We start from the raw sequence: 23,301 nt of genomic DNA, 5'->3' as shown, positions 1-23,301 counted from the left end.
CAGAACACCTATCTGTTTCTGAAATTCCTCTTACAGACTAATTTCATCTTAAGGACAAGCATCTAGATGTTACTTTTTGATCATCTTTCTCTTCCAGCAAATAGCATAACCCCTGGCATGTAATACCCTCTGTATTTGCTTGGATACTCTTGGTTGAAATGACAAAACATTCAACACAAACCAGTTTATATTAATATCAAAGGTAACTCAATGGCTCATACACTTGGAAGTCCAGAGTTAAGGCAGGCTTCAGGGTCAGTTGGTCTAGGGCCCACTGATAGTTGTAGGGGCCCAGATTTTTTTCTAGTTCTCCATTCTTCTATTCACAGCACTCAATAGCAGTCATAGAATAGCTGCCAGGACAATTAGGAATAAATATTTCCTGTTGATATCCATCAGGAAACTACTTACATCTGCAGAACTCCAAGCAGGAGTCACCATGATTAGAATGCTTAGGTCATGTGTCTTTGGGAAGAGGAAATGGTATGAAGCTACAATGTCTAATACAGTAGCCACGAATAATACGTAGCTATTTGAAATAAAATTAATTTAAAAAATAATAATAAAATAAAATAAAATTAATCAAAATCAAATACAATTAAAAACTCAGTTTCTCAGTCTGACACTAGCCACAAGTCAAATGCCCAACAACAACTGTGGCTAGTGCCTGCAGTATTGGACAGCATGGATTAGAACATTTCCAATTCTGCAGAAAGTTCAATTGGCTTATGGTAAGCAAGCACATCAAGCAACTGGTATAAGGCAATCAAGACTCAGCTTGGCAGCTGGGGTCAACTTCACCCAAAGTACAAGAAATCTGGGGAAGGAATAGATGAAAATCTGGGCACATATGGGAAAAGGAAAAAGGGAAATAGACATTAGGTGGGCAATAAACAATGCCCAACATATTCTTATAGGAAGAAATTCAATTGATCTGGTATTATTTGCTCTTTAAATAATATGATCCATATGTCAAAATTGTCTGTTGTTATTGTAAGTACAAGGTATTTTTCTTTTATGAACTCACTAACTTCCTGTGGGACACTGGACAAGCCAAGTAACTTCTCTGAGCCTCAGTTTCCTCGTCTGTAAAACAAAAGGAATGAACTAGATCAGTTGTTTCTAATCTTTTAATCACAGATTTTTTATAGCACATTTTTAAAAATTAATTTTTGCCCACTATCTCATACTCAGAAGTATTTTTAGTAACTTAACTGCATTAGAAATTAATTTGCTATTCTGTTGTTGGGGTTTTTTAAATTAAAAACATATAACTGTTAATTAGAGCTTGCTTCTGATCAGTGAGAAAAGTCAATGTTACCATAGTGGGCTGGTATAATTGGTATCACAAGTGAAGTTGACCTCACAATCTTACTGAAAGCAAATTTACTATTTTAATTCAGTGCTATGAAATATTTATAAATAATCTGAAGTGCTCCACTGAAAGACCCTAGGGATAGACTATCACATGTCAAGAAGAGCACATGATCTTGTAGGCCCCACACAGGTCCAGAATTCTACAGCTGCTATAGCAATGTGACTATAAACAAACCCAGCCCTTGTCACTAGCATGAAGTGGCCCACCCTGAAAAGTACCAGAGAAAGGGATGAGTGGATGGACTGGGAAGAAAGATTCCAAGGAAGAGCAAGGGACAAGAAATAAAGAGAAAATGATACTACTGCAAAAAGTTGTTGGCTTTTCCTTTTCATTACCAGTAAGCCAAAGAAAAGTAGATAATAATCCAGGGAGCCTGGTATAAAGCTAGAAGTGGACAGCAAGCAAGAGAATCAGGAGCACCATACTGAAAAGGGTGCTGGAAGAGCCGTGGGAAGGTGATTCCAGGGACCTTCAAGTCTTCACTCATCTCCACTGAGGAGAAGGGCAGACAACATAATCACTGACATGTAAGAGTTATGGAAACTCCTATTTTCAGATAAAAATATGAACAAGGTTTATTATAGATTGTTTCCTTTTATTTAAATTTCTATTGCAATAATTTTGTGTTAAAAGGGCAAGAATGCTGACAGGCATGTCTATTCGAGGTACTGTAAGGGATACATTGGGGTAGAGTATAGTCTATAAAATAAATTACTTATAATGTTCTGAAATCCATGCCTTCTAGGCCTGGTGAGGTGTCAAAGAGAAACCAGGCACATAGGTAGAAATGATTCCAGGATACAAAATGGGAAGAGGAGGAAGTAAAAAGGACCAGCCTATGAAAGAATTGGGCAAGCTCCAGTTATATTTCAGTAAAGAACAGATGTAATTATTACTTCAAGATTTCCCATAATTCATCATGATTTTCTATTTTTTTATGATTTTCTGCTTTTATTAACCCTTCTAGTAACCATGTATTTCATAACAAAAAAAATCCTTTCAAAAACCCCACATTCCTTGAACAGCTAAACAGAGAATTACCACATGACCTAGCAATTCTACTCCTAGGTATATGTCCAAATGAATTAAAAACAGGGATACAGATACTTATGCACCAATGTTCATTTCAGCTTTATTCACTATTCAATGTCAAAAAGTGGAAACAACTCAAGTGTCTGTGGATGAACAAAATGTGGTACACACATAATGAAATATTATTCAGGCATAAAAAGGAATGACATGCTGATACAGACTACAACACAAAAGAACGTAAAAACGTGCTGAATAAAATAAGATAGACACAAAGGAGAAATATTGTATGATTTATGAAATACCTAGAATAGACAAATTTATAGAGAGGAAGTATAACAGTGGTTATCAGGGGCTGGGGTTGGTGAAATGAAAAGTTATAACTCAATAGTTCTCAAGTTCTCTTTAGCATGATGAAAAAGTTTTGGGATAGACAGTAGCAATGGTTACACAAAATCAAACAAATGTAATTAATGCAACTGAATTGTATACTTAAAAATGGTTAATATAGCACATTTTATGCCATATGTATTTTACCACACGAACACACAATTTTTTTTTTTTTAACACACAGGAGCTTCTGTTTATTAGAGATTCTAGGGCAGGGGACAGTTTGATAAACAATATTTATTGCTTTCAAGGAGGGGAATCCAAAATTAGAAGAGAATGGGAAGGCCTCACTCCTGTGCCAGTTTCTTTTAAAAAAGTCTTAGAGGAGTTCTTCAAGAAACTAGATGTCAATGACTCTTTAAATTACATTTCCAGCCCAAGCTTCCATATGAACTTCAACTTGCACGTCCAACTACACGTTAGATCACCTCAGATGTAACATGTCTAAAAGAAAGTTCTTAGAAATAAAGGATGAAAGTAGAAATTAGTTAAAATAAATAAAAACAGTAAAAATAAATTTCTATTAAAAATTACACAGGACAAGACGCCTGGGTGGCTCAGCAGTTTGGCGCCTGCCTTCGGCCCAGGGTGTGATCCTGGGGTCCCGGGATTGAGTCTCACATCAGGTTCCCTCATGGGGCCTGCTTCTCCCTCTGCCTATGTCTCTGCCTCTCTCTCTCTGTGGCTCTCATGAATAAATAAAATCTTTTTTAAAAAATTAGATAGGACACTAGCTAGTGAAATTTCAAAATGAGGGGATAATTGAAAGAGGTTATGGTAATAGATGCAGATAAAATTAAACACCTGAAAAGATTTTATACAACTCTATCCCAATATATCAGAATATGTGGTTAAAATATATGATTTTACTGGAAAACACAAATTATCAAAATCAATGCAAGAAGAGGAAAAAATCCCTACAGAAATCAATGATCATTAGAGCTGGAGAAATTTGCTGACTAAAAAACCCTAGCCCATGTTTCAAGGATGAGCTCTTTAAATGCTTCAATCATTGAGAAAATTTGATCATTCTCAATGTCTTAACTGCTCCAAAGCACCAAGAAAAAGGCTCCCCAATTCTTCCTACCAAGTTAGTAGAGCCTAATACCAAAATCACAAAAACAGCACAATAAAGAGAAACCACTGACCAATCTCACATTTTGCACAAAAATCCAAAACCCATAAATAAATTATTACCAAACAGAATTGAATCACATGTTAAAACATGTTATATACCATGACCAAATGAGGAGCATGGCCATATGAGGGATGCAAGAATTATTCAGTGTTTTATGTGGCCATGTAAATAAGCCAAAGGGAAAAACTATCCTGAAAGAAGTTCAAAAGGCACTTGAAAAAGAAAAAGTCAATATCCATCTCCAATAGAAACTTTCAGTAAAAAAAGAAAGAGGATACTTGGTTAACTTGGTCTCAAGCCAGCAACCAGCACTGTGCTTGAGGGTTTAATACTGAAAGCATTTCCATTAAAATCCAGAAGAAGGCAATCACCACTATTATGTAATACAGTTCTAAAAGCAATGGCCAGTGAAATTAGGTAATAAATAAGAAGCATAAAATTAGAAAGGAAGGTGCAAATTATTATTTGCAGATAAAACTAAAGTATAAAGTATAGCTACAAAATCAACTAAACAACCAACTAAAAATTATTAAAAATAGTAAGAGCACTCATTAAGGTTTCTAGTCAAAAAATAATCTAAAACAAACTCAAAAGGGTTTTTTAATATACCAATAATTACCTGGAGGAAAATGCTAGAAAAAATTTCTTTTCAACACCAAATAACACAAAGTACTCAAGCTTTTTCTATTAAGAAATGTGCAAGATAATGCTATACATAAACTATTAGGCATATTAGGAGCATCTAAGATTCTATAATTCGCAATATGAAAAGGCTGGATAAATTACAATGTACAAAGACCTGGTGACACTCAAAATAGCAAAACAAGGCACAAACTGTTCCCCCAAAAACATCCCACAGCTGAGAAAAAGGTTGAGGTGGTAGATTTTAGCCTGAATTATTTATAATTAGCACCTCACAGGACCAAAAAAGGGAAAAAATATCCTAATAGCTACTTAAAGCAAGGAAACTAACTGTTGAATTTCCTAGCAGTAAAAAATAATTAAAACACACTAAAGTCCTGCTCAGCAACTATCAATTCCAACAGTTTAAACCAGTGGTTCTCCAAGTGTGGTTCAAGACCCTATCAGAGGTACCATAAGGTCAAGACTCTTCTCAAAATAATTCTAGGACATTATTTGTTCTTTTCACTCTCATTCTCTAATGAATGTAAAGTAGGGATCTGCAAACTAAGCTGGCCAGCAGGCCAAATCTACCATGTCCATTCATGTTGTGCCTCTGTGTGTGGCCCACAATACTGAAAATTACTGCATGGCCCTCCACAGAATACCTTTGCTAATCCCTGCTCTAATTGAATGTGTGCTTATACGTTGTGTTTTCTAGAATTTTCTAAGATTTAAAATAAAAACAAGTACAGTTTAGAGGTTAATTCTACTTTTTTTCTCAGTATTTTGACTGTGATTATATATATTATAACCTCATTAATACCCAATAGATCATTTTGAAATTTGAAATTTTCCTTAAATGTACACAGAAACACAACTGGAAATAAGTCACTTATTTTGCAATAATATTTTCAAGTTTTCTTAGTTTTAATTTTAAATACAGAAATGTTCATATATATAAGCCAAATGCACAAAAGCACTTGGAGTCTTCTATAATTTTTTTTGATATTTGATTGAATGATTGATTGATTGATTGAATAGAAAGAGTGAGAGCCAGAGAGCGTGCACACTTGGATAAGAGCACAAGCAGGGGAGGGGGGATAGCAGAGGGAGAAGGAGAAGAAGGAGCAGAATCCCCACTGAGCAGGGAGCCCAATGAAGCTGGGCCCAATCCCAAGACCCTGGGATCATGACCTCAGCCTAAGGCAGAAGTTTAACCGACTGTGTCACCCAGGCGCCTCTGGAGCCTTCAATAATTTTTATGAGTGTAGAGGAGTCCTGAGACCAAATAACTTAAGAATCACTGGTTTTACATAAGGTAATTTGCTTCTGTACAATTTACAATGATAATTTGTTTGAATTTCCACAAGAATGTTTAATATTCTTGGTGATATCACTCATACAGGAAAAGAAAATAAGTTGCTAATAAAGGAAAAAGGGTTGCTTTAAAGTTCAAAAACATTACACATCACAAAATAGAAGCTGAAAAGCACCCAATTTCATGTCCACAGTAAGGATGAACCACAAAATCTTCTAAATAGGCTGCAATCATGTGTTTTATGCTCTGTAGTGTTTCTCTCACATCACACTTGCTAAAGCACAGAAAGTCTATGGTAAAGAGTAGACTTGTAGGATGTGGGGGGTTGATCGAACATTTTCTTTCTGTAGCTCACATACTCCAAAGGACAGTACACGATGAGAACAAGGCAGTAGCCTAGAGATTCTAGAGCTTCTGTGCTCAGTGAGCAATATAGCAGAGATGCATACAAATACTTTAATGAAAACTCAAAACAGAAATTATCTGATACACAGACAATAGCACAGGCTTGCTGTACCGTAAGGCAAGTAATTCATATAAATTACTGTAATCAGCATTAACCTTCTCACAGCCAAACAAAGCAGCTCTGGGGTCAGTTGTATGAAAAAGAAGGGGTAGAGGAAGAGGAGCAGTAGGCAGGGAGGTGCCTCCTAAAGAGCTCCACAGGCACTAAGGACAGAGGGATACTGAAGATGCCCGGCACTTGGCAGGCTCTTGGTGAAAATATTTTAGACTGAGGAGTGCATACACGCACCCTCCTTTCACCTTTGTCATGCCTGAGCTCAGCAGAGCATCGGGGGCATCATAATCACTCCATAAATGCTGAGTAGATGAATAAACAAGTGGTAAAGGTAAGTGGCAAAGGCTGTGACGGTTTTGAGACAGAGCAGCCTCCAATGGAAGAACCTCCAAAACCATTCCTGTCCATGACTCATTACAACCTCTCTGACTAAATCCGTAATATTATCAAAAATATATTTCATCATAGAACTTTTTAGCTAGACGGAACTTCTGGCATAATTTTGCCCAACTCCCTTATTTCAGAAGTAGAGTGGAGACTCCAACCTTGCTCATCTTACTCCCAAGTCCACTGCGCTTTCCACTGTCCCAGGCTACCACTAATTGAACACCTGCTCCATGCCAGGCCAAAGAGACAGAGTACGAAATATTCTGAAGATAAGTTATACAAGAAAAAGGCTCATAAATTTACTTTATTTTTAAAACCTTTTTTAAATTTTATTTATTCATTTGAGAGAGAAAGAAAGGATGACAGGGAAAAAGGGCAGAGGGAGAGGGAAGCAGATTCCCTGGTGAGCAGGGAGCCTGACAAGGGACTCGATCCCAGGACCTTGAGATGATGACCTGAGCCGAAATCAGAAGCTTAACTGACTGAGCCAGCCAGGTGCCCCAAGTAAATTTAATATCAAGTGGGAACCAAATTTTACAGATCATAATGGGAAAAATTAACTTTGTTTTATAAAAATAAAAACTTATGTTACAAATTTTGGGTTTTCAATGCAAGCATATACTATGTAGAACAAAGACTAGAACAAGAAGATTTTTACATTCTTTTTAAAAATTATATGCTAGTATGGTATGGTCTCATTCTGTTTTACTTTTTTACTACATTCATAAAAACAGTAATTTTTGCAAAAATATTTAAAAGCTTCATTGAAGATGTTTCTTACTGACACCTTGAGCAATACACTGGTATTTTTAATGGGAAATAAAATTGTAATTCTTTAAATAAAATTAATTGGTAGGAAAAATACCCAACTGAAAACAGATCTAACTATGTTAGTTTTTTAAAAATGAGCAGTAATTACTTCATGCTCTAGAATACTGTAGAGTCAAAGCCAAAGGAAGACCAACACTAGCTCTTCAACTACACACTTGGGCTATAGAACATGATAATTCTTCTCTTTCAATATTGCATGGGTAATTTTTGCCCATTTTTTAAAACAGATTTTTAAATCTGCTAAAAAGTTGAGAGAGTAATATTAAAAATACCCATTAAGTCACTGTTAACAATTTGCTCAATATCTGCTTTCTCCCCCAAGCGATGCATACATGTGCACAGAGTTTTGTTTTGTTTTTCTGACCCATTTAAAAGTGAAAGACACCAAGATACTTTACCCAAAGCACTTCAACCAGTAATTCCCTAAGAGTAAGGATATTCTCTTATATATCTTCAATATCATTACTATACATAAGAAAATTAACAGTAATTCCAAAATGTCATCTAATTTATAGTCTAAATTTAAATTTCCCCAATTTTGCGGTGCCTAGGTGGAGCAGTCGGTTAAGCATCCAATTCCTGGTTTCAGCTCAGGTTGTGATCTCAGGGTCATGGGACTGAGCACCACATCAGGCTCCAAGCTCAGCATGGCTGAGCGGCCTGAGATTCTCTCTCTCTGCCTCTCCTTCTCAGGCTTACTCTCTCTCCAAAATAAATAAATATTTTAAATATTTTAAATAAATAAATAATAAATAAATAAATAAATTTCCCCAACTGTTATTATATTATTCCTCTAAGACAGGATCTATCAACATTCACACATTATTTTTGGTTATGTTTCATTTGGTCCCTCTTCTAAGAGAGTTCCCCTTGTTTTTTCTTCACAACATTAACTTTTTTGAAGGGTTCAGGCTAGTTATCATACAGATTGTTCCACATATTGAATTTATCTTACTATTTTTCCCATGGTGTCATTTAACCTGTTTCATGGTCCCCTATATTTCTGATATACAGGGCCAGAAGCTTTGTTCATTCCAGTGAAACATTTTTGACATGAATATTTCACAGATGATATTGTGACAATACATCCCATCAGAAGGCACAAAATCTCAAGTCATTACACTATTGGTGATGTGAAGCCTCACCACCTGGTTCAAGTAGTGACCACCAAGTCTGTCTACTATAAAGGGACGTTTTGCCCAGTGTAATTAAGTAGTAAGTCAACTGTGCAAGATACCTTGAGTTCATGTAAATATCTTAGTCTCCAACAGCCTTTCACCCAATGGCTTTAATACCTACTGATGATTCTTGATCAAATCAAATTATACACTGAGAGTTGAACCACCATGAAATGCTTAACCTCTACAATGTGTGTTGGTAGGTATGAGGAGAGATATATAACATAATGGTTAAGAAGACAAGTCTAGAACTATTCAATTCTGGCTACATAGTAGAATCCTTGGATCTCTGGAGAGCTTTTTAAAAATACCAGATCAACTAGAATCAGAATGTCTGGGGTGGTATCCAGGCATAGATATTTTTAAAAAGCTATCATGGGATTCTTTTAAAGTGTATTTACCAACTGTGTATCATTTCTGTGCTTTGGAAATAAAAAGCTAAAAGTAACTCTGAGATAAATATTACTAATATTCCTGAAGTAGATACTAGATATTTTGTAAGAATTAAATAACTAAACATAATGAGGATTAAGCTAAGTATTCAATTCAAGAAGTTGGAAAAGTGACAAAAAAGCAAACCCTCAAAATAAGAAATCTAGTACCAATTGTGTACAGAACACATCAACAATAAACAGAGAAAAAAAAAAAAAAACACAACCAAAACACACGTTCCCTGAAAAGATTAAGATAGATCTTTGAGTCTGAACTGCTTAGGTCCACTTACATGTGGATTTTTTCAATAAATACAGTATAGTAATGTAAATGTATTTCCTCTTCTTCATGATTTTCTCATTAACATTTTCTTTTCTCTAGCTTTATTTTAGAGTATATAATATATACAACATACAAAAGATGTATTAACTGCTTATGTTATCAGTAAAGCTTCCAGTCAACAGTAGGCTATCAGTAATAATTGTGGGGTTTTTTTCTTTAAGATTTATTCCTTTATTTTAAAGACAGAGAGCACAAGTGGGAGGGGCAAAGGTAGAGGGAGAGAGAATCTCCAGCAGACTTTGTGCTGAGCATGGAGCCTGACGCAGGGCTCGATCCCACAACCGTGAAATCATGACCTGAGCTGAAACCAAGGGTCAGACCCTTAACTGACTGTGCCACCCAGGCACCTCAACAACAGGCTATTGATAGTTGAGTTTTGAGGGAGTCAAAAGTTGTATGTGGATTTTTTACTACAAGGGAGTTGAATGCCCCAACCCCCATTTGTTGTTCAAGGGTCAGCTGTACTTAGGCCCTACCACACAGTAAATGCTCAGTAAGTATCAGTGATTATTATGCATAAATACAATATGTGTATACATGTATACAAAAATATATCTAGGTATATTCTAATAAACACATATATGCACCTAACAATAGAACTTCAAAATATACCAAACCATAATTTAGTTACAGAAGAAATCACAAAGGAAATTAAACACTTACAACTAATAATAAAAATACTTTACCTCAAAATCTATGGACTACAGCTAAAGAAGTATTTGGGGGGAAATATACAGCTTTGAAAACATTTTAAAGAAAACAAGAAAGACTAAAAGTAATAAGCTAAGTATTCAAGAAGTTGGGAAAGGGGCAAAAAAGCAAACCCTTAAAATAAGGAATCAAGTATCAATGATATACAGAACATCACCAACAATAAACAGAGAAAAAAAAAAAACACAACCAAAACACACGTTCCCTGAAAAGATTAAGATAGATCTTTGACAAGCAAGAGCTACCAAGAAAAAAGGGAGAAGATTCAAATAATCAAAATATAGGATGAAATGAGAGGCTAAAGTACAGACAAAAGATTTCTTAAGTAATTAAAAAAATATTAAAGAGTATCAGGATTATCTATAGGCTAATAAATTTGAATGGATAAATTCCTATTAAATTATGCCAAACTTGCACGAAAAGAGAGAACTGGAACAGAACTTATGTATTGAGTCCCACATAAGGCTCCCTGTGAGCACAGTGCCTGCTTGAGATTCTCTCTCCCTCTGGCCCTCTTCCTACTCATGCACTCTCTTGCTCTCTCGCTCTCCCTAAAACGAATAAATAAATCTTTAAAAAAAAAAAAAAAGGCTATACTTGAGATTCATCCTAGGATAATGCAAGGCTATCCTTGAATTCTTAGGATGGTTCAACACCACAAATAGATTTAGAGAGAAACCAGAATAAGATAATAATCTCAATCAAAAAAGAATACACATTATAAGTTAAGCAAAAGGCAAAACTGTTTGACTTTTTTTAGTACATTCATAAAACAATAATTTTTGCAAAAAATATTTAAAGGCTTCATTGAAGATGTTTCTTACTGACACCTTGAGCAAGGAGAAGTAGGGTCCCTGCAGGGAGCCTGATGTGGGACTCGATGCCAGGACCCCAGGATCACGACCTGAGCCAAAGGCAGACGCTCAACCACTATGCCACCCAGACGCCTCAGCTTTGCATTTTTGAAAATGAGATTTCAAAACACTGTCCGAAAACTGTGGTTGATAGAAAATTACTATATATCTAATGTTTAATATAATTTCTGAAACAAACATAACTGTCTTCTAGGTGTACTGATCATCATTTAGGGAAGATATGATCGCAGAAATCTGGAAACAGAAGATATTTAGTTCAGAAAGAATGGTTAGGAGAAAGAGTTCTTGGGATTTAAATAACCTAGAAGAATACCAAGAGAATAATCATACAGGTCTGCTTTTCTTAGCCAAAGGGAAATACAGGTACTTTTCATCCAAGGGAAAAGAACTGAAACACAGGCAATGGGCAGGCCTGTCAGAGAAGGAGACTGACCTTAAGTGAGAAAAAAAGTCTCATCCTGACTCTGAGGCTGACCTGGGCAGGCCCTAGAAGAAGCAATTAGATTCAAATCTCAGATGAGATCAAGGATTCCATGCAGATTCTTCCTTCAGAAAAGAGGTGGAGGTGGCCAGGAGATAGAAGGGAGAAATGAAAGGATCAGCGACTCCACATTATCAGGGTACTGGTGGAGGCCTGTCTCCAGACCAGAAAACTGAACAAGATCTCTGGCAGACCCAGCTGGGACAAGACTGCTCTTAAAATTCCTGACGATGAAAGAGGCAGAGCTACATATAGCACCACTTGGCCATCGTGATTTTTCTCCTTCGGAGTTTGCTAACCAGGCAACTATTACCCAAATATCTGATACCAGAGAAAATTTATTTGGGTTGTCCCCAGGCTCCACCCAGTTGGCAGATTTCTGTGTTGACAATGACACTGCTGCCTGGACTGTGGTAAAAGCTTAGCCTTGGAAACCTATGGGACTAGACCTACAAGAGGGGACCAGTCTTTGGCCCATTCTCTCCTAGGGGCTGAGGATGATACAGATCCACACTGTATTCCTAGAAGAAACTACTGGGTCGGACTGAGGTACCCAGAGAAACTTTTCATGCAACAATAGGCACAGGATGCAGATCCTGGGGTGATTCGTCACTTACCAGAGAAATGTAGCTATGGAAGAGACAGGAATGTTTCCCGGGCAAACACAGATATACAATGTGTACATGTGCAATAGGTAACATTTGCTTTAGGTAAAACATGATATTAAAACAAAAATAAATAAATAAACACTTTGGAACACGGGTGTGAACAAGGATTAATAACCATTTGCAATGATGACACACAGCAAAGAACCTTTCTAGAAGTCTTAGGAAAAGTTTACGATATTCTTAAGGTTATGGTTTGTTTCAATAACAAATTTTAAAACCTTAAATGGTGCAAAAGTACCAACATCCTAACTGTAACCAGATTTTATATCACCCGGAGAAGAGAAGCGGATTGAAATATCCTAAAAACATCATGATTTTTAAAAGAGCAAATTGCAATTTTCCTAAATATCAAGAGGGCAAGAAATGAGAAACAGCAATGTGGTTTCACAAACTCTCTATTTAAAGGCTAACAGGGAAGAGAAATTTGTACCACATACTGAGGGAAGGATTAAGGCTGTTCCCTCTGTCAGTCCTAGTAAGGAAGGAATATAAACAACAGTAAGGCTGGAAGACCATAAAAAGAGTAAGGAAAAAACATGCATACACTGGACATGTAAAGGACTCAATGATATTTACTGGTAAGAGAGAAGGAGGAGAATTATAACAGAGGACAAATCAAAAACAGGTCTGGCATCAGAATTTCCCAAACAAAGAGAAAAGTAGATTATTAGTATCCACTCTGGTATCAATTCTGTCATCACTCCCATCCATCAATATTTCCTTGACCTTGTATTGGTACCAACCACTAACAAGAAATCAGGGAATCTTATCCCTTCAACTGTGGAGCCTAAGGGGGCTCAGAGAGGCTCCTGAGGTCTGGCCAAGTTCAAACACCAAAGCTAGGTCTCCAGGAAGTAGTTTTGGGCCAAATACTAAATAAGTTTTAAAGCACTCCTTTGCCTGACTTTGTCGTGCAAGTATCTCTCTCCCTTGGTGATCTTGTTGATGGAGGATTTGGCTATATAGGGTCTTGGTTATTTCCCTCTCTTCTCACAGAGAAGGTATGACTCACAATACTGATGCCATGAAAATATAAATGCACTCTCAGAAGAGGGCCACAGTACCCAACTTTTTTTTTTTTTTTTAAACTTATGATAGTCACACAGAGAGAGAGAGGGGAGCACAGACATAGGCAGAGGAAGAAGCAGGCTCCATGCGCCGGGAGCCCGATGTGGGATTCAATCCTGGGTCTCCAGGATCGCGCCCTGGGCCAAAGGCAGGCGCCAAACCGCTGCGCCACCTAGGGATCCCAAGAATGTACCCAACTATTTTTAAAGAAGAAAGAGAATACATCAGAAGAATGAAATTTCAAGGAATAACATCCAACTGAAATTGCCCAGGCCTGAACAGTGAAATCACTATTTAACTAAGCAGACCACAAAACAAAAGGAACCTGGGTGCCTCAGGTCAGCATACCCAGTGGGCCACTGACGAAGCAGTAGTTTCTTCATTCAAAGAGAATTTCACATTTGGTAAGTCCTTCTGAATTAGTAGTAGCTGGCATCAAAAAGTGACATGTTTTCAGAAAATACTCGCCACCCCAGGTCACTACTTCATCAGCAGTGAAGAAACAGGGTGATCCTTATGTAGTCACTTCCTGAAATCACCTCCAGCTTACTTCAGAATGCCAATGAGGCATGCCCACCAGTCCCTATCACAGTGTGTCCACAGAACATCCTCTTTTAGTAATCTGGCATTTCTTCTAACCTTTCAAGGGCACAGTGCCAGAAACTTCTTCCTGATTAAAAAAAGCTCATAATATAATTGGTCTTGCTAGGTCAATTGTTTCCCTGTCAGAGTATAGAGAAAACTCAACTTGGCTAGAAAATATACTCCCTGCACTTAAAACTTCTTAGCAATCTATACACTAAAATATTCCAATTTTCACTACTACTCTCCCTTTAGTTTCCCTGAGTGTGGTCAGCTAGGGCCCTTGGTCATAGCTCCTTGTCTATGTGTTCGCACCTGCTTTCTTCTGCATCCAGAAGACACATGGCTTAAAATTTAATCAGAGACAGCAATACTGGATTTTTTTTTCAAGGTTTAGAATCAAAATACTTTGTAAAGATAATCTACTTATCAAATTTAAGGTGACCCATTCCTACCACCAATGATGAAAACACTTTTAAAATGTACTGAATTAAAGCAAAATTCAGGGTAAAATGAAGTGCTTTTTCGGATTTGAAAGATCAGTTTAATTCTGTTCCTATCAGCTATAGGGGTGGATGGGGCTCATCACAGAAAACTTCAAGGTTAGCTATCAACATAACTTAAGACCTATTAGGGAAGAAAAAAAAAAGACCTATTAGGGAAGGACAACAGTACCCACTGGCCACAGGAGCCAACAGCAGTATCTCCAGTCCCTCCTCACAGCCAGCAGCCGGAAGTGGTCAAAGGTCCCCCTTTTCTAATAGCTGCCATTATTAGAAATTGGGAAGGTCCCAACTGCACTGTGCAATTAGGTCTGTAGGAAAGAATCCCAATCCTAAAATAATCAGGTTAGTAAAATAAAATGTCAGACAGCAATCCAGTACTCACCTTTGTCATGAACACAAACTGAGAGTTTCTTGACACCATCAACCAGAACATTCTGTGTGCTGCTATGTCCATCTTCTGAGTCACTGTCATCAAACTGAGCCTCTATAATGACATCAGGACTGTCATTATAGCCTTTCATGGACTGCTGCGGGAGATGGCTTCCACAGAGCTCCTCAGGGAGATCTAATTCATAGGCACCTTCTGTTTCTTTGTCACTGCTCTCTGGTTTAATTACCTGAAGAAAATAGAAAAGTTCTGCTAAATCACTGGAGGGGAGAACAGGAAATAACAGATTTTTCTTTTTTTGTTTTTCTTTCCTAAGGGAAAAATGCACATTCAGAAGCTCACAGCAATGGTCACTCACCATGTAGCTTGAAAAAGAATATTTATTCTCCAGGTGCATAGGCTACTTTATGGAGATGATCAATCCAACAGTGCCAGGGTGGCCCTCAGCTCCTCAAGATGCCCAGGATGAATGACATATCTACTCCCCATTTTTCTGATGTGCATTTTCATCCACTTTCCCCCAGAGGACCTGAATACCACAAGTACTAAGCTGCTTCATAAGGGTACATCACACGGATCAGTGAATATGTTCAGATAAAAGAACTCAGCATAGTATGTTACTGCACTCCAAATGAAACCACAGAATATGATGAAACAGAAAAAAAAGTGTAAATAAGAGTTTATAAATGTTCTCAGAAAGAATAAAAGCCCTTAATTCTCCATTTTGAGGCTTGAAATCAGTATAGAAAGCATACAATTGATGGATATTTATACTAGCACTAAGAATGAAGCATTACATAATTTGACAAATATTTTCAAACAGAAGAGTCTAGACACTAATGGACTTAATGAGTTTGTCACATAACAGTCAAATGTCAGTATTCTCATTTCTATGGCATTTGATTTCTGTGGATTTCTGTAGCAGTTTCTCTATGTGTTAATACTTTATAGGTCTAATATTTTTCTGAGTTGAACCCTGAAGTTTCGAAATAGATGCCCGCCTTCAACAAGCCAGATTACCATTAAAATTAGACCACACAAGGATCCTTTAATAAGGGATCTTTATCTGAAACAAGGCAGAAAAAGCTACCGAAAGAAATCTTTTCCAAAACATTTTCATGTCACAGATTCCAATAAACATAACCAACCCCAGACAATGAATATTATAGTCACCCAGAAAATCAAAGTAAAATATTAAAAAGGTATTCTAAAGATTCTAGGAATATATTCCCAAGTTTTTAAAAAAGTGACTTCATGAAAATGTGGTAATAGAAAAACTTGTAAACAGTTAATTTTTCAGAGTAAAGTTAATAACATTTAATAAAATTTTTTGAAAACTTGATTTCCAATTTCAGAATAATTTTTGTGAAATTTTCTTTCAGCTCTTGCCATGTTTTGAATCTTGTCACATTCATTCATTCATTCATTTTTTCATTCTTTTATCACTCATTCATTTGTCCATTATCTCATTATGAGAAGTTTGAAGTTTCCTTTTCTTTGATAGTAAGAAAGAAATTTCAATGGTCTAGGCCAGAAATCTCCAGAAAGATTTCCTCAGGCCCCTTCCTGCATGAGAGCACAAGAGGGAAGCCACAGTAGGTCTTTTAATTAATATACAATCATAAAACCCAGCTCTCTTCTGTATACTTCTGCCTAGTTACAGAAGTTTGGTTTTCATACCTGACCCAGAGGAGATCATTCAAAAACAGAGATTTCACTGACAAGTTAGAGAAGGAAAATAATTCGACACCACTCAAATCAGCAAACCTAGTCAATGTCCTTAAATGTGCCTGGCAAATTTAGTAACATTTAGGAAGATCTGCTCCGATCATCCTCAAAGAATGAACACACCTTGGGCATTGTCAGAATAGCCCAAAGCAGGGGTGCCTGGGTGGCTCAGTTGGTCAGGTGTCTGACTTTGGATCAGGTCTTGACCTTAGGGTCCTGGGATTGAGCCCTAAGTCAGGCTCCTCAATCAGTGGACAGTTTGCCTGTCCCTCTCCCTCTGCCCCTCCCCCTGCCTGTGGTTTCTTTCAAATAAATAAGTAAAACCTTTATAAAAAAAAAATAGCCCATAGCACAGGCAGGAGGTGTGTCTAAAGCATGGAGGCTCCGACAGGATCACTGCTCTGTTGTTTTTTTCTACATCATTCCCACACACAATTTTTCTGAGAGAGAAGAGGTGGGACCAGAGCTGAAGGAGAATGCCTGCTGTTCGACAATTAGACTCACAGGTAATACCACTAATGGTTTCACAAAAGATTTGGTTCCCACATGCCATGCAGAAAATCTTACAAGGGGAATCAAAATTCTGACACTATCAAATTTAAATGCTCAACTATCCTACAGTGAAAAGTAGTCTTTCTCCATATGCATGTTTATGTATGCATAAAATATAATAAGAATTCTGGAATCATTATGATTCTGCTACTTATTAAAAATTATGCTATGGCTCACATATTAAAAGTTTGAATAAAAGTCACTGGGAAGAGGAGAACAGAGAAAAGCAATAACCAGATTATGCCAAGCCTAATTGTATAGCACATTTTAAGCCAGCCCAGTTCTGACTTTATGATAATCTACATGGCTTAGATTAGTTACACTCCAGAATTAGTATTTTTGGCACTAAATTCACTTTTGACTTACTAAATGAAAAAATGTTGTAAGGAAGCAGGACTTGGTGAATAAACCAAGCCATTCAAAATTGTGGAATCAAAATATAATTGGAGCACCTGGGTGGCTCAGTCAGTTAAGCTTCGGGCTCTTGATTTCAGCTCAGGTCATGATCTCAGGGTCATGAGATCAAGCCCCATGCCTCTGGGCCTGGAGCCTGCTTAAGATTCTATCTCTCCCTGTCCCTCTGCTGCTCCCCACTCCTTCTCTAAAAAATATAAATAAAAATAATTATATAAATTAATATGTTGCATTTAAAAAGTATGTTCATTCTGTTTTGTTATACCAGTACACACAAGAACAGAAATATGTTCTGAGAAAAAAAAGGTCACCGTAAGACCACCCAATACAAAAGACACCCTAAAACTACTCCACACACTGGTTAAGAGTGAGGGTTGCAGGACCCTTAGAGAAATGGCTAATTCAAGGCTGGAGTGCGGCATAGATAAGAGGAACCTGAAACATCTTAGCATACCAGGAAAACAAGAAAGCTATCAAAGGCTACTAGGGTCTTATGAAAAAACTCAGGAATCACCATGAAAAAAAGCTCTCTCTGGTCATCCTTAGAAAATTCCAAGCATTTACTCTACCTTTCCTGTACAAATTGTACCTCGGGCTAACCAAACAGTTGATGAGATAAAGTTCATCTTTACTGAAGAGTTTCGCTAATTGAAAAGGAAGGAAAGAATTTTGCTATCACCATTTTGCCATCTCTGTTGAAATAATGGATTCAGGAAATGATCATTAGTGGTTGCTAAAACCAACTAATTCATAACCTAATGGGGATGGAGTTTTATAATAAATGGATCAGAGCGGCAATACCTATACCCGCTGATCAACATAAATATCTTAAAAAGAGAAAGAACCATGGTGCTTCCCGAGGACTAGAACAGTAAGGACACAACACCATCCATGAAGTACTTTTCCCCCAGATTGAACGTGAATCTAGTTTGAAACAAGGATGAGAGGAGGAAAAAAAAAAAAAAAAAGGATGAGAGGAGCATGTTATTTTTTTTTTTTAATTTTTATTTATTTATGATAGTCACACACAGAGAGAGCGAGAGAGGCAGAGACACAGGCAGAGGGAGAAGCAGGCTCCATACACCGGGAGCCTGATGTGGGATTCGATCCCAGGTCTCCAGGATCGCACCCCGGGCCAAAGGCAGGCGCTAAACCGCTGCGCCACCCAGGGATCCCGAGAGGAGCATGTTAAACAACACTAGGGAGAGGACCTCACTCCCCAGGTGATTTCATTCAGTCTCATGGTTTTAAATCTCTCTATATCCTATTAACTCCCCAAATTAGGGATCCCTGGGTGGCGCAGCGGTTTAGCGCCTGCCTTTAGCCCAGGGTGCGATCCTGGAGACCCGGGATCGAATCCCACATCGGGCTCCCGGTGCATGGAGCCTGCTTCTCCCTCTGCCTATGTCTCTGCCTCTCTCTCTCTCTCTCTCTCTCTGTGTGTGACTATCATAAATAAAAAAATTAAAAAAAAAAAAAACTCCCCAAATTAAACACCGGGCATCAATCATTCCCTGAATACCAGACTTCTATCCAACTACCTCCTTTTACATCTTCGTCTGGATGTCAGTTGGCCTCTTGAACAAGAGAACTCTTGTTTTCCACTAGAACCCACTCTTCTCTCAGCATCGGCTTTCTCAGCAGACAGCACCAAACTACATCTTCCTCTCATGCCCCATATCCAATCCATCAGAAAGCCCGCTGGCCTTTCCTTCAAATATTTCTTCTTGCCATTTGCACTGTGACTGCACAAGCAACCTTTATCTCCTTGGACCAAATCAGCTAGAGTGATCTTTTAGAGATAAATCAGACCATGTCATTCTCCCAATGGCTTCCCAACACCACTCCATCGCCATGCCACAAGGCCTTGTCAAACCAGGCCCATATTATAGTTCTATTCTCATTTTCTGTAACTTCTTCCTTCGCAAGTTATACCCAATCTTCAGATCTTCTTGTTATTCCTAGAATACTAAAACCTTCAATCCTAAAGTCCTTGTATTGCTATTCCCCTCAATTTGGAAAACTCTATGCCCAGCTATTCTTAGGACTTGATCTCCTCATCTTCTTCAGGTCTCATTCCAAATACCCTTCTCTCAGAGAGAGAGGCCTTCCCTGATCACATTAACTGAAACAGCCCCACCTGGCTGTCATTATTCTATGTTCTTATTCTGCTTTATTTTTCTTCACTTTATTTATCCCTACCTGACCATATATTACAAACTTATGTATTTCTGTCTCCCAACTAGAATGTAGGTTTCATGAGCTCAGCAGCTGTTTTATTCACTGTTATATGCCAAGAATGCATTTAGTAGCCACTCAAATGTATGTTAAATGAATGAATACAGCAATGAATGAGGAAATAACTTGTTCAGAGTCTATCTTATCTGATAAATTGTAAACTCCATGAAATGAGTAAAGCTAGGCCTGACACAGTGTATACTCAATCTCATTTGAGTGAACAAAGAACCAGAGGTGGCACACTGCATCCAACATCTCCACATGTCTAAAATCCGTCTCTGAAGACCTCATCCAATTGGCTTGTATTTTCTATAACCCAGAGTCCACTGCACAATCTTCCCAGTTCCCCCCTATCCCCTACCACCTGCCCCAGGCAAAAGTAAAATCTCCCATTTTTAAAGTGCCAAAGCAATTTGTATGTACCTCTTCTATGGCACTTCACAATTTCTTCACTGTATTAGTGTTGTCTACGTATACAATTTACCTCATCTGTTAACACTGTATGCTCACCAGCTGTATCTTACGTCTCTTTGTATATTCTATAGCAAACTTGCATAATCAATGTAGGTGTTCCATATTCAATGAATAAACAGATGAATAAGTGGGCTTAAAAATGAAAAAATGAGTATAAAAGATGATCGGTATACAAAAGAACTTTCAGGACAGTTTCCAGACACATGCATACACAGGTTAGAAACTAGTAGTTCGATTTTCCTTAGATCTATAATGTAAGAGGCCTTCTTCTGTGAGATTGACCTTGAATATGTCGAAAATTCCAGTTCAGAAGTTCTCAACTTTGAAGTTTAGCAGATCCCTCTGAGAATCAGATGAAAGCTGTAAACCCTTCCTCCAAAGAAAAATGCATATCCACAAATAGAAAATATCCATAAGAAAGCACAAGAAAAAAGAGCAGGGCTCTGACGCTGAAGGCCACCAGCTCAGGTCAATCAGTACTTTGGAGCTCTGGGCTCAGAATGAAAGGATGGGGGCCTGAGGAAAATGATGTATTACTGACCTGTTAACTGAGGACTTTAAAAATTCCTCTGGCTTCCTCCACAGACCTGAGAGTGAGGCAGCTGACTGCACTTATTATTCCGAGTGCATGCTGCAACTGGGATTATCCTCCCTTGGAGGTTTAGTCTAGTCTCTGGAGGACAGGACAGAAACGGATTAGTGAGGGAAGCACATTGCTGGGTCACACAGAACTTTTTCACTCTCAGACTTGAGAGTGTTCCATGAACAGGATGGGATGAGCATCACAGAAACCCTGCTAATAAAAATAAGGAAAATATAGGCAGATATCAATTGGCGCATACAGATATTAAGTACAAGTGTCACTTGAAGCTATGAAAAATGCTCAAGAAATAATAGCACTCTACAATACTTAATAATTTTGATTCCCTTAAACCCTCCCTCCCAAACACAAATGCACATATACATACACACAGAAATGTTTGTCAGATATACCCTTCAGTTAGCTTTACCGAGGATAAGTCTGTCATCTGCCTACTGACTCTTTTTAGAATGTGAAATTGGGCAACAGAGTGGTGTGGCAATGTGATGAGAGAAAAAGATGATCCTCCTCAGCCATCAGGCTATAATCCTGACACTCCGGGGGATAGGGAGCAATAATAACCTCACCTCCTCAGCAGTACCAAGGAGGAACCCTGACAACCATCAGGATGAAATTAAGGGGAGCGATGACAAGCTTACTACTGAAAGGAATCAGGAGAAAGCTTAAGCCCAGAATCTTGAGTTCAGAGACACATGAGAGAGGAGACATACCTTTTGGAAAAGGAGGGTGGGTGTAGCATGACTTCTGTACTTTAAGAGAAATATAACCCCTGTGTTAGCAAAGTAATTGCAAAATGCTCTGTAGAATCCCCCTACTTTGAAGACAAGAATGTTTGCTGAATCAGAGATCCTATACAACTGTTTAAGTAGAAAATGGCTAAGGAAAAAGCTACTTGAAAAGCCTGGCAGAATTTTAGGAAATAATACATGAGAAAATATATAGGGAAATATATATAAAGCAAACGCAAAAAGCACTGCCATGAAAAATGATAAATTCAATTGCAGTAAAATAAATTTTTCCTTTTATCCTAGGATAATGCAAAAGAAATTTTAAAGATAAGCCATATATATGCTCATATCCAGAATGCATGAAAAAACTCCTACATATCAATGAAAGACACAATCCAACAGAAAAATGGGGGAAAGACTTAAGGGCACTTTATAAAACAGAAATGCCTGGGGCACCTGGGTGGCTCAGTGGTTGAGCATCTGCCTTTGGCTCAGGTCCTGGTCCCGGGGTCCTGAGATCAAGTCACACATCAGGCTCCCTATTGGGAGCCTGCTTCTCCCTCTGCCTGTGTCTCTGCCTCTCTCTCTCTCTCTCCCTCTCTCTCTCAGTATGTTACTCATGAATAAATAAATAAAATCTTTTTAAAAAGAAAAGAAATGTCTAGTAGCCAATAAAAATGTGGTGCTCTACTAATGAGGTGCTTGGCCTCATTAGTCATCAGATAAATGCAAATTAAAGCTACAATGAGATAACACTATAAACCTACAGAGGCAAAAACTAAAAATGTGGGCATACCAAATGTTAGCAAGAATGTACAACAATACACTGCTGGCCTGAATGTAAACTATCCAGTAAAATAGAAAATAGATCCATTTGATTCCTGTGCAGGCTTATTCCAACATGCTATCCTGCCTTCCTCAGATTTTGATAGGTGAACACATGAAAAAAGAGAAGATAAAACTGGAAAAGGACAGTTGTGCAAAACCAAGGAGATATAAGAAAATGCAAATTTTCCTTTAATAAAGGCAAGTAATGGTGACAATGTACAGTCAGAGAAAGAAGGATGAAGAAGCAGACATGAAGACCCCTGAAGGCCAATTTAATGAGTCTGGTCTTTACCATAAAGTTAATGAAGTAGGGAAGTAGGAAAAAAATGGTTAAAAGCAGGAACTCTAGTCAATACAACTGGGCTTGCATCACAGCTCTGCCACTTACTAGCTATACTACTTTGGGAAAGGTATTAAATCTCTTTGAATCTCAGTTTTATTATCTTTAAACTAAGGTAAGAGTATCCAGTATTATAAGGTTATGATGGAACTGAGAATTTATGAAAAGCTCTTTGCACAGGTATCTGGGGGTTAATATTTGTTTAAGGAAAAACAAATCTAGTCTTTAAACCCAGAAAGTTCAAGGTGGTGAGGAACATTCAACTGGTAGCTAGAAATGTAGATCTGGAGATGGGATGAGCATACTGGAAGGCAGAAAGATTAGGGAGCTAAACACAGTGGGAATGACCATTAAGCAAAGGTGTCCCAGGGCCAAGTGTCAAGAAAAGAGAAGCTGAGAATAGAGTCCTGAGTAAAGACTCCTTTAAAGAGGGTTCAACAAGGAATAGGAGTTAGTGAAGCAGAGAAAATTTAAATATAATTATGAATATGTTAAACACTAAGGCTTTTTATTGTGACTCTTCAAATTTGGGGTTTTTTTTTAAAGAAGGCT

The 23,301-nt window shown here is 37.8% G+C and overlaps 1 protein-coding gene across 9 annotated transcripts in view; it reads right to left on the bottom strand.

The window, feature by feature from the left end:
• The window catches only part of DIS3L2 (DIS3 like 3'-5' exoribonuclease 2), a 346,474-nt gene that overhangs the window by 210,491 nt on the left and 112,682 nt on the right, over positions 1 to 23,301 (bottom strand). For 8 of the 9 annotated variants that reach the window (XR_007405942.1, XR_007405943.1, XM_049101307.1 and 5 more), the window contains one exon: positions 14,841 to 15,075. Coding sequence is in view for 7 of the 9 variants with exons in the window: in XM_049101307.1 (XP_048957264.1) it covers positions 14,841 to 15,075 (235 nt within the window). In the remaining 2 variants the exon portion in view is untranslated. Of the gene's footprint in view, positions 1 to 14,840; positions 15,076 to 20,793; positions 20,926 to 23,301 lie in introns of all 9 variants that reach the window. The other variant, XM_049101313.1, reaches the window with a different exon arrangement.

The sequence above is a fragment of the Canis lupus genome, chromosome 25, assembly GCF_003254725.2.
Source record: "Canis lupus dingo isolate Sandy chromosome 25, ASM325472v2, whole genome shotgun sequence".
Classification (NCBI taxonomy): Eukaryota; Metazoa; Chordata; class Mammalia; order Carnivora; family Canidae; genus Canis; species Canis lupus.
Note: the sequence above shows the minus strand (reverse complement) of the source record. Positions and strands in the feature narration are given on the sequence as shown.